This window comes from Mustela erminea, chromosome 4 (assembly GCF_009829155.1).
Source record: "Mustela erminea isolate mMusErm1 chromosome 4, mMusErm1.Pri, whole genome shotgun sequence".
NCBI classification, from domain to species: Eukaryota; Metazoa; Chordata; class Mammalia; order Carnivora; family Mustelidae; genus Mustela; species Mustela erminea.
The window spans coordinates 95,567,834-95,580,975 of NC_045617.1; the positions used below are offsets into that span (position 1 = coordinate 95,567,834).

Sequence of the window (13,142 nt, forward strand, 5' to 3'; positions counted from 1 at the left end):
CTATGGTTAAGCAGTGGCTCTTGCATACTTATTTTGCCATGTCTACATTAGGCTTCAGAATATCCAATAAATTTAGACAAATTAGTAAACAAGCCAGATTTAAGAAGCACTCAACAAATGATTTATTAATAAGTGATCAGTGAAGAAGATGAACAATGTACTAATGAGATAAAAAATCTGGAATTCATTCTCTTCCTGATTGTGATTTGGGCAAATCATTGGATCTTCTGAACTTTAGCTTCCTTAGCTATAAAAATGAGGAGGTTAAGCCAACAACTATTTCTGCCAACCTGAAACTGTATTTCTCCACTTATAAGTACCTAAAGTCATATTTAATGTGGATATATTAGTTTTTATTCACTTTTAAGTATATAAAAGCAATGTTAACTTTAAAGTTATGAATTATTTTTAATGTATCAAAATAATACGTAAAAAAAGACATGGAAAAAGATTATCACACAATCTTTTAATAGAATGACTTTAAATTACTCAAATGATTAGAGTCTTTAAATGGATCTGTTTGCATGCATACTTAAAAACATGTAACTAAAATAAATAATATATATATGCACAAAATTTTAATCAGGCAATTTTATATTAAGAATTTTAACTCTTAAAATCATTTAAGATAATATTAACTAAACTTGGGTTTTTACTTCCTCCTCCTCATCACATTCTTTTTTTTTTTCACTTTTAAAAAGGTAAAACAGCACTATAGTAAGCCAATTTATATGATTTCCATAGTTAACCACTGGAGGGAGCCAGTTTTATTTATTATAATACGTGTTAAAACACATAAATGTGCATTATGCTTCAGAATAATTATTCAAACATGAATAGATGGGTTCTTAAATCTACTTCCTGACTGTGCTATGTTGCTTGTAAGACAATATACGAATTTGCTAAACCTCTACACTTTAAATTATATATATACCTGCTCAGTAAGTGACCATCCTGATGTCTGACAATGAGCTCTCAGAAGAAGGGATTTAGAATTTTTAGGCTGAAACATTTTCTCTATTAAGTGAGCCCAGAGTTTTCTCCCAGCTCTCATTTTTGCTATTTCCATATAAAAGTTCATCCCAATTCCCCAGAAGAAAGACAACCTAAAATAGTAATGTTAAGTCCATTATTTGATTATACTTGGCAATGTAAAATGGAAAATAAAACTAATTGTATCACACACTAGATTTTAATTTTAAACAATTTAATTTGAACTAAAATCAAAGCATATAAACTTAAGTAACTTTAAACCTAACAGATAAAAGTACAGTTTAAGGCACACTGAAGAAAGAGCTCTGATTATTTGCTTCAGGTGGGAATTATTCACTTTACAATTGGTTTTTCATTTTTTTGTTTGTTTGTTTGTTTTGTTTTGTTCTTAGGAAAGAAGTTCCTCTTGTGCCCTCAAATAAAGAATGAATCACTATCCAAAAATAAAATACTTCAAGAATACCCAGTAGGTAAGTCAGGGGTCACCTATGAAGGGAATAAAACCACCAACTAATAATTTTAGTTAATAAAACCACTAACAAATAATTTTCTTTGGATAGCAAGAAAGTTTTCCTGTTTTTTTTTTTTTATACATAGGCATATATTTCTCCAATTGCCCTTAAACCCACTATTTTTTTTCTTTTATATCCTGCAGCTGAGTTACACATTTAGTTTAGTTTACTTGCCTGTGCCTAGAGGCACAAAAGCTGTGTTTCTTTATATAAGAAGCGGTGAGCCTTAAGTAAAGAAATGAAAGACTAATAAAAATTCGTGGTATGCCCTTGGACGCTCTTAACATTGTTGTTCTCAAATATTTGTCTCAGGACATTTTTTCATTCTTAAAAATTACTAAAGACCCCAAGTAATCTTTATTTGGATATTATCTATCAATATTTACATATTAATTCATTTAGAAACAACCAACATATAACATGTTAACATATGTAACATTTTTATGAAAAATAATTATACTTTGCTAAAATAAAAAAAATATAATAACACAGTTTACATTTTTGCAAAACTAATATATGTGGCTTCAGGGAAGACAGGTGGAGTCTATATCTGCTTCTACATTTAATCTGCTATAACATCACATATCATGTAGTTTCTGGGAAACAGTACTATAGACTTTTGAAAGAATGGAGGTGCAAAAGGCAGATAAAGTCTTAATACAATCATGAAAACAATTTAACCTGAAAGACCCCAGGAAGGGTAGTGACCCTGAAGAGTCCTTGGACCATACTCTGAGAAATGCTGTCACATTATGTATACAGCAGCCTCTGGTATAAAGAAGTATTCACCAATCTATATACAATCTGAGGACAGAAGTCATGTTTTTCATAAGTTTGTTTTTTTTCCCCCCAACATATAAACTGGTTCTCAGCCTAGAGTAAAACTTAGCAATTAATTGCTTAGCTGACCAATTTTTGATCACCAAATTTAAGTACTTCATAAACTTCAGTTAAGCTTTTCCATACTTCTTTTTTAAGATTTATTTATTTGAGAGAGGGAGAGAGCACGAGTAGAAGGGGTTGAGGGAAAGGGAGAATCTCAAGCTGACTCCACGCTGAGCACAGAGCCCCACATGGAGCTGGATCTTAGGACCCCGAGGATTACAACCTGAGCTGAAACTAAGAGATGCTCAACTGACTATACCACCCAGGCACTCCGAGCTTTTCTGTATTCTTCATACAACTTCATTAACAAGCTATTTTGAAACAGAAATGTTTTAAATAGCACTGTGCATTCCAAAACATTTATATTATGTAAGTGCAACAGAAAAAAAAAGTGAAATAAGTGACTTACTTTTTAAAATGGAAAATTAAAAGAATTAAAGCGAATATGCCTGAAATAAGATGTTTATAATTTTAATTGTCAAAATATGTCAGGTAATTGTGTTTTCTGAACAGCTGGAAACAAGATTCCTCTAACTTACCAAGAAGTAGTAAAATTTAATCTGATTTTTAATCATCAACAGTAATGGCTTATTCTCTCATTATTATTCCAATAAAACGTTAAGAGGATCGAGGTATGACATTTATAAATACAGATTTATTTTATCATTAAATTTACTGTACACTCATAAATTGGTCCTAAAAATTGTCTTATTATTAAGATAATCTCTGAGTCAATTTACTCACCTTGGTGCAAATTCATCAATTGTCAGACCAGCCTGGAGTCCAGTTCTACAATATTCCAACCCATCAGCTATAGTATAGGCCAGTTCCAGAATGGCATCAGCCCCTGCCTCCTGCATATGGTATCCACTAATTGAAATTGAATTAAATTTTGGCATGTGCTACATAAAATATTAAAAAAAATAACAGTGAATAAAAATTTTAAAAAGTTCTATTAAACCCATTTTCTAAAAGACCATTATTTTAAAATGATGTTCAACTTAGATATACAAAGTAGTCTTTAATGTTAACTGAAAATATTTAATGCTTACTTTGTTACATTTAATTCACTCCTCAATTTAAGTAGTGATTCAATGAACCATCATAAAAATTGCACCCGTTTTAAAAGCGAAAATGAACTTTTGGGACTTCGTCAAGATCAAAAGCTTCTGCACAGCAAAGGAAATAGTTAACAAAACAAAGAGGCAACCCATGGAATGGGAGAAGATTATTTGCAAATGACAGTACAGACAAAACATTGATATCCAGGATCCATAAAGAACTTCTCAAATTCAACACACACAAAACAGACAATCATATCAAAAAATGGGCAGAAGATATGAACAGACACTTCTCCAATGAAGACATACAAATGGCTATCAGATACATGAAAAAATGTTCATCATCACTAGCCAGCAGGAAGAATCAAATTAAAACCACATTGAGATACCACCTTACACCAGTTAGAATGGCCAAAATTAGCAAGACAGGAAACAACATGTGTTGGAGAGGATGTGGAGAAAGGGGAACCCTCTTACACTGTTGGTGAGAATGCAAGTTGGTGTAGCCTCTTTGGAGAACAGTGTGGAGATTCCTCAAGAAATTAAAAATAGAACTCCCCTATGACCCTGCAACTGCACTACTGGGTATTTACCCCAAAGATACAGATGTAGTGAAAGAAGGGCCATCTGTACCCCAATGTTTATAGCAGCAATGGCCACGGTTGCCAAACTGTAGAAAGAACCAAGATGCCCTTCAACGGACGAATGGATAAGGAAGATATGGTCCATATACACTATGGAGTATTATGCCTCCATCAGAAAGGATGAATACCCAACTTTTGTAGCAACATGGACAGGACTGGAAGAGATTATGCTGAGCGAAATAAGTCAAGCAGAGAGAGTCAAGTACCATATGGTTTCACTTATTTGTGGAGCATAACAAATAACATGGAGGACGTAGGGAGATGGAGAGGAGAAGGGAGTTGAGGGCAATTGGAAGAGGAGGTGAACCATGAGAGACTATGGACTCTGAAAAACAATCTGAGGGTTTTGAAGCGGGGCGGGGGGTGGTGGGAGGTTGGGGGAGCCAGGTGGAGGGTATTAAGGAGGGAACGTATTGCATGGAGCACTGGGTGTGGTACAAAAACAATAAATACTGTTATGCTGAAAAGAAATAAAAACAACAACAACAAAAACGTAAAATGTCACAGTCTTCATAAAAATTTTGTATTTTCTAATAAACATAAATATCTGAACGCCAAAAAAAAAAAAAAAAACCTGCACCTGTTTTATTTTTCTAGTGAAAAAGAATCTGCACTAACGATTCCTTAGAGTCAAAGTTTAAATTCTGAAATTAGTTAGCTGAGGTTAGGAATGCAACCTTTAGTCTGAGAACTGAATGAGACATCTTTAATTCCAAACCAATGACTCCTCACAAGGTCCTAAGATCTCCTAATTTGGGGCTAATCTGCTGAAGATATATAAATTTAAGTTTTATTTCCTTACTTGAATGAAGTCACTGAAGATGAATAAGTACATGGTGGGGGGGGAGGGAAAAAGAAAATGATTCAATCCTTAGTACTATAGTTCTAAGGATTAGTACTAAGTACTATATATTGAAACAAAGCAGGATAAAATACATGGCTTAACAATTTCAATTTGATTTACTGTGACATTTTAAAAAATTTATTTAAATTCAATTAACATATAATGTATTTGTTTCAGAGGTAGAGGTCAGTGATTCGTCGGTCTTACATAATACCCAGTGCTCATTACATCACCGGCCTTCCTTAATGTCCATCCCCCAGTTACACCAGCCTCCTAACCCTCTCCTCTCCAGCAACCCTCAGTTTGTTTCCTAAGAGTCTCTCATGGTTTGTCTCCCTCTCTGATTTCATCATTTTATGTTTACCTCTCTTCCACTATGATCCTCTGCTTTGTTTCTTAAATTCTACATATCAGTAAGATCATATAACTGTCTTTCTCTGACTTATTTTGCTTAAAATAAAAAATAAATTTCTTACTTTTAATGCTAAGCCTATCCTGGACAGTTTTTTTCTACCAAAATCACTAAGCGAATGGTATTTCAGGGGGCACCTGGCTGGCTCAGTAGATGGTACATGAGACTCTTGATCTTGGGATTGTGAGTTTGAGCCCCACATTGGGTACAGGATTACTCAGAAAAACAAAATAAAAAGATTGAAAAAAAGAAGATGGTATTTCCACCATTCTCCTAAAACTTTTTATTAGGTAGGGTACATATCACACATATTATTTTTTTCTTTTTACAAATTATTATCCTTCCCAAGAGCAGGCCAAACATCAAATAATAAAAACTAGTTCACCGAAATCAATATGGTAATAAAGAACATGGGCTCTAGAGTCAGAATGATCAAAGTCTAGCTGTGTCACTTAGCTAGCCACATTTAGGCAAGTTTCTCACCCTTGTTATTTCTTGGTTTCCTAAAGTATAAAATAGAAGTAATAATTATGCCTTTCTCAAGGAGTTTTGTAGGATTTAATGAAATGATTCACCTAAACCACTTAGCATTATGCCAGCATGTAATAAGTGTTACTTGTTGCTAATATATGTTATAGATCTATAATGTATATTTTGAATATTTTATTTATAATTAACCAAAAGCACCTAAAAAATGTTCCACAGCAAAAACAATAAGGGGATTGAATTCCATGGAATTGAGAGACTACTTGAGTAGATGCAATTTATAAATAAGAAGCAATAAAACAAACAGGTGCTTCTCTATAGAGAGCAGTCCAGCAAAATGTCTTTAAAAATAATGGAAATACTGGAATATTGGAATATTATTCAGCCTTAAAAAGGAGGTTAATTCTGACACATACTATAACATAGATAAACCCTGAGGACATTATGCTAAATGAAATAAGCCAGTCACAAAAATACAAATATTGTATGATTCCACTTAATATAAGAGAGCTAGAGTAGTCAAATTCACAGAGCTAGGAAGTGGAAAAGATAGTTTCTAGGAGCTGAAGGGAGAGGAGGCGGGGGAGTTATTATTTAACAGGTACAGAGTTTCAGTTCTGCAAGATGCAAAGAATTCTGGAGATGGATGGTGGTGATGGCTGCACAACAGTATGACTGTATTTAATGCCACTGACCTGTACACTTCAAAACAGTGAAGATGGTAGATTTTATGTTATGTGTATTTTGATACAATTAAATTAAAAAAAATATAAAGGTTGACAGTTCACAAAGTACTTCAGTATAACATTATTAGATCAGTATATGAAACCAGCACTTTTATCACTTATGTGAAGGATTTTATAAGGCAATTTCGAGCTTAAAGATGACATTAGGAGCTTTCAAAAGGTGAAATGCCAATGTACGTAACAGCACAAACTGTATAAATTGCTACTAGCTACTCAATTCTCCACTCTCCTCCCGTAACATCTGAACCATAAATGCAGAGTGCCACTGTACAAGGACTATACTTACAATCTTCTCTCACTACTATGGGTGTCCACTGAGACACAACTGGGATTAGGGTTTCTTCCTTCTGGAAATTTACCTTAAATCAGAGGAGCTGGGTCTTTCTGCCACCCCAAACAAACACATCCAGCCCACCCACTTCCTCAACCCTAAGCTGGCATACTAACAACAAGGAGAGCTTGAGCCTTTGCCGTGAAATCATATAGTCTAACGTCAAGGTAAGTTAAGAAAAGGAGAGCATTGCCAGCAAGAAGCAAAATGTAAGTGATGGGGGAAAATACATGTAATTACTCAGAGGGATTTCCCCATGGAGGGATTGCTATTAACATAGGAACACTATAAGATCCTTCTTTTCCCACCTAATTCAGGGGTGAAATACCAGGGACCTCACTATAGATGGCAGATACAAGTGATATCTTACTAAGTTGATATTTTGATCCTCTACTGTCTGGCACCAATGCATACTTCATAACTGAGTATGAATTCCAGAAAGAAATAAAAAAGTGTAAATTATGAGTCCTCTTTCATTCTAACAATTATCAGAAGATAAAAATTTTAATAAAGAAAATACAGTAAATGTCTAATACCCAGATTCCTATAGATAACAACAAGAGTATAAAATGAGTACATTAAAAGGAAAAAAATACAAACTGACAACACACATACATATAAAACCTTCATACTAAAGTTTATACTAAAACTATGATTCAGACTCACTTATCAAATTCAAATTAGGTTATGATATTTTATAAAAAATTCCTACATCAAAAGAAGTAAAGCAAAACCCATAAGAAGCAGAAAATACCTGTGCTGTATATTGGAAGATGTCAGCAATAATTCTCATGGATGGTTCTGGAGGAAAAATGTAAGTATTTCTCACCATAAACTCTTTCAGTATATCATTCTGAATGGTACCAGTAAGTTTCTCTTTAGGTACACCTTGTTCTTCTCCAGTTACTATAAAAGTTGCAAGAACTGGAATAACTGCTCCATTCATGGTCATGGAAACTGACATTTTTTCTAAAGGAATTCCATCAAAAAGAATTTTGGTATCTTCCACGGTGTCAATAGCAACTCCAGCCATTCCAACATCACCACGAACTCGAGGGTTGTCTGAATCATATCCACGATGTGTTGCCAGATCAAAGGCAACTGATAATCCCTGCTGACCAGCTAAATACATAAAGAAAAACAATTAGGATTAAGGAATGTGACATCAAAGCAAACTGATTTACATTAACACTACTAAAGTGTTGATTCATCTCATCATTGTATACTTTTTAACAGACATTTTTATACTCATACACATCAAAACAAATTAATGAAAGGTACTTCATTTCCTAAGCTATTTCCCATGTGGTAAAATGCACAAATTTAGTTGCAGAACAGAAAATATAAACCATCTCACTTTTCTCAGGTCTGAGAACTTTTTTAACTTAGCATTTTTTTTGAATAACTGAAAGTTTATACCTCTTAATCACCTTCACCTACTTTGCCCTTATCTTAACAATTTCAGTTAGAAATATTTTTTAAGATTCTTGAAAAGATTTGACTGTTTACAAATACTTAACATAATTTGGTATGCTTATTTATTTTCATTTTTGTATTTAATATGGTAATAACAAGATGTCTTGGCTCTTCAAATATTTTGGGAAACAGAATTAGGAACACCATGCCAAAAACTAAAATAGTCTAGACTAAATATAAGATCAATACTCCATGTGCAATATAAATTTGTAAATCCTCAAATTTAGCATTCAAACAACATGATTTTAATACAGACCAGATAGAAGAAATAGTAGTTAAATATAATTTTCTGAGACAAGAATGCCAGACTGCACTAAATATATTTGTACATTATCATTTATTACTTTATTTGGGCACCTTTTAAGCCATTTTCCCCTTCAATTCCTATATTAACAATGTTAATTAAAAGCTTCTCAAAGAAAAAATCAAGATCTGTTTTTATCATACAATTTCACCTAATTCCTTTTACATAATATACATTTTTAAAAGATCTACTTATTATTTATTTATTTACTTGAGTAGGGAAGATGCTGCTAGTTTATACACTGATCTGACATTAGAGGTATATATTCCTGATACCCAGCACAGTGTTACACTAAGTGAAGCGGAGTCTTTTTTAAGTAGACTCGTTGCTGAGCGCAAAATCCACCTGACACAGGGTTTGATCTCAAGACCTGAGATCATGAACTGAGACAAAACCAAGACTCGGATGCTCAACTGACTGTGCCACCCAGATGTCCCCATAACCTGCATGTTAATTGTTGGCATTTAAGAATTTAACAACATAATCTGGCTCACCCATCCTTTTGACCACAGAAGTTGAAAAACATTCATCTTTTTCCAAAGTACAGTCTTGACTACAAAATTAATGAAGTGACTATCTTTAAACAGATTAAACAGTCTCCCTTAAAAAGAAGCCAAGAACAGGAAATGATTATAAAATACTATGTGTTGCATTAAAATCTCACCCTTAATATTGTCTTTATAGAACTTATTGCTTTCTTCCACAGTACTAAAACCAGCATACTGGCGGATGGTCCAGGGCCTAAAGGTGTACATGGTGGGATATGGTCCACGTGTGAATGGCTTCACTCCTGGAAGTTCTTCAGGAAAGTCTTTGGTATCCCTGCTAGAATATAAAGGCTTTATGGAGATCCCTTCTGGAGTGTGCCATGTTAAGTCTTCTGGGTTTTTGCCTTTCAACTGCTTTTTAGCCAGGGCAGCCCATTCTGGATGAAGGGGTTGTCGCTGATGCAGAAGTCGCCACCACATAACCCTGGATCCTGGTGACTCTTTGAGCTGCTTCAGGTGGTGTGGTGAAAGTAAAAGAAGCCGAGTCTTAGCCCTCAACATGATGGAGCATGAAAAACACTCAAAAGGAACAAGAACTGGCCTAGAAAAAGAAGCAGAGTATACATGTATTTACGAAAGGCAAAATGGAACTACTGCTGAGAAGGAAACAAAGGCGGTATTTTAGTATTATTTCATCCCTTCTCCTTTTCTGGTTTCTATACCTGATGTTTTATAACTTTGGCCCCTCTTCCCCACAACCATTATCATTGTTCTAGTCTTCTTCCTCAATACTTTCTTGGCTGGTTTTACTGGATAGTCTTAGGCCCTCTAATCCATTCCACACACTGACACCAATGCAAATATGACTGTGCCACACTTCACACTTCACATTTTAAAGGTTCTGCAGTATGTACAGGGTAAAATACAGCCTCCTAATTTTTTCATTGAAAATATTTGTACACCTGTTTTATGACAGGCATTGTGTTGGGTGATGGAGAAAAAAGTGATGACCAAGACAAACAGGCATTCAAGGCCTCTATGACCTGATCTCTGTGTATCTTTCAGACTCATAACTGCTTTTGTTCTCTATACATTTTTTTCTAGAAATACTGCATAACCTACAGCTCCCTGCATATATCAAAGTTATATCAAAGTTCTGTGACTTGCTCTTTCATCTACCTAGAATGTTTTTCTTTGGCTAATGTGGCTAAGGCATCATCTCCAATACACAGGGTTGTCCATGTGCCCAGCACTGCTGTATGAACTGTACAAAGAGTAGCAATTTTAATCCTCACACCACTACCAAGACCAGTACTAATATTATCCCCATTTTACAGATGAGGAAACTAAGACGCAGAAGAGTCAGCATTCAAGAGTCCTTGAATTTAAATAATATACTCACAGCTTCTCCCTGAATTCACAAGGTGGGCTAAATGGGCTCTTCAGTAATCTATACCCCAGCACTGTTTCTCTGTTTACACATCTGTCATCTCCCACACTACAATACATTAGAACATTGTTCTTTTATGTTTATATGAAATATATTTAAGATGCATTTTATATTTATACAAATATATGTATAAAATTTTATATAAATATATATATATATATATATATTTCTGCTAGTTTATACACTGATCTGACATTAGAAGTGTATATTCCTGATCACTAGCACAGCGTTACACTAAGTGACTAGGTCTGATTTCATCATTTTACAGATATAGAAATTAAGATCCAGAGAAATAAAGGAATAAAGAAACTTAAACAAAATTCCATTCTTCATCTGAATTACTAAATACATGTCAGAGTCATACAGCCTCAACATATAGAGCCTAGGATTTTAAAAGATTTTGAGATGCAAATTCTATCAATATATTCATCATGCCATATAATGTATAAAGTTATAAGTGAGCTTAAAATTGTATTTTCCTTACCATATCCTACCTATCAATTTAATGAAACTTAAAGAAACATAAGAATACCCAACATTTGTTAGGGGATTATGAAACAAAAGACCTAAACCATTGGTGGGAATATTAACTGCCATTACTACTTTGGAAAGCAAATTGGTAGTATGTACAAAAAGTGTCAGAATGGATTATGCCCTTCCACTGAGGAACACCACTCCTGAGAAAGTTACTGTGTAAAAATAAATGTTTCCTATAGTTTTACTTGTAATAAAGAAAATTTAGAAACATCTTCAATGTCTAACAATGTAGGAGTAAGTGAATAGTCTATACAAGTGATAGAATTTTCATGTAGCTATTAAAATATATTTAGGAAATAGACAAAACTAATCTTTAATGGCAGAAGTCAGAAGAGTGGTTACTTATGGTGGTTAGTACAGAAAGGGAGTGAGAGGTGCTTTGGGGTGATAGTCTTCATCCAAATGGTAATTATAAAGATGTACTAAGTTTGTAGAAATTCATCAAAATGTACAATTGTGATATGTACACTTCTCTGTAAATATATTATACCTAAGTCAAATTTAAAATATGTTCTGCATAGTTTAAAAAGGAGACAGGCTCAAAAAAGTATTCAGTAAAAGAATCAGGATAAAACACTGTAAATGCAGCATGTTCAACTGGGTAAAAAGTACACAGAACAAACTCTAAACAGAAATACAAGACAATTGCCATTACTCTTTTAAAGCTACTGTGATTTTTATTCTATCATATCCATGGGGTCCTTGTCATCCATCTTCTTGCAAGTATAAACTACATGTACTAGCTTAAAAAGTAGGTGAGAAAAATAATACATGATTGAACCATTACAGTGGTTTTGTTAGATTCGTAGACAGGGCATACTACACTCATCTCCACAAAATACTGGTTCCCCGAATCTGGACAAATGATAGGAAAGAGCCGTCTATTAGGTGACTTCCGGAAAATCACATGGCAAATTGGTAAAGGCCAAAAATAGCATTTTAGGTAAGAACACAACTACTGTTGGTAGCAACAGGACTTCTGAATTTTCTCGGAAGACCCATGAAAATGCTTCAACTATCCAAAGAAGCAAAATGTCAAAAAATATAGTTACTGACGATTAGAATGTGTTAAAGAATAATGATGAAGCTCACGCCCACAGTCCCCCCAAATATGGGTAAAATATCTACAGTTCTGAATCAAATAACTTTCCAAATAATGTGGTTTCACATTAATACTGCAGGAAAGGTTAGCCACCTCCAATGTTCAGGCAGTGTGGGTTGGAGATGACATCATCTTGAGCTCTTTCAAGATAAAACAGAACAAGTTAGTAATTTAGTTTTATGTCAGTTTAGACCTGTCTTTCCTATTTTCACCTCTCACTCTTAACCTCTACCTGTATACAGAAAGTCACCTTCAGTCCTGCCACCTCTTACCAAAAAAACCCTCACAGTAACAAGAGCCGCAGCCTAGAGCGGAGGCGGCTGTGGAGCCAGAGCACCCCTGTGTAATCTTGCAAGCCCACTGCCTAGCGGAACCTCGGGGTGTTGGGGTGACCAGGGAGGATGGCGACATGGCCTTTAGGCGAATCTTCTTTCCAGCAGTACTTCCCAATTCCCATACACCTCGCTAAAAGTGAGGGGTCCGTGGAGAATCTAAACCCAAGGAGAAGGCAGAGGAGGGGTGGGTGCCGTCCCGGTGGGAAGCTAAATAAGGAAATTGGGAAGAGAAAAAGGACAGGCTCAGAGGACAGGGTAAGTGGGGAGAGAGGAGCCAGAAGAATGGAGCGAACTGAAGGACTGACGTATCCCGAGGTGCACAGTCTTACTCACTGGCCGACCTGTCTTGGCCGTCGGCTGTGGGAGAAGGCGGCTGGACTTCGAAGACCCTAACCCTGCGAGGCAGAGGTCCACACAGCCCAGCTCCCCACTGAGCTTGCGCAGAAGCCGGCGCAGGAGTCAAGGGGCGTAGGCCGACACCGCCCTCCCCGCAGCCAATCTCATCGCGCTCCCATGGGCGCGCTTCTGATGACGTT

The 13,142-nt window shown here is 35.2% G+C and overlaps 1 protein-coding gene across 2 annotated transcripts in view; it reads right to left on the bottom strand.

Moving 5' to 3' along the window:
* Positions 1–13,086, bottom strand: part of MMUT (methylmalonyl-CoA mutase) — a 31,200-nt gene extending 18,114 nt beyond the window's left edge. The window contains exons 1-5 of one of the 2 annotated variants that reach the window (XM_032340215.1): positions 12,948–13,086; positions 9,359–9,783; positions 7,669–8,036; positions 3,135–3,292; positions 935–1,106 (exon numbers count right to left, since the gene is read on the bottom strand). In XM_032340215.1, the coding sequence (XP_032196106.1) occupies positions 935–1,106; positions 3,135–3,292; positions 7,669–8,036; positions 9,359–9,743 (1,083 nt within the window). In that variant the 5' untranslated portion in view covers positions 9,744–9,783; positions 12,948–13,086. Of the gene's footprint in view, positions 1–934; positions 1,107–3,134; positions 3,293–7,668; positions 8,037–9,358; positions 9,784–12,939 lie in introns of both variants that reach the window. The other variant, XM_032340214.1, reaches the window with a different exon arrangement.
* Positions 13,087–13,142: the final 56 nt, after the last annotated feature.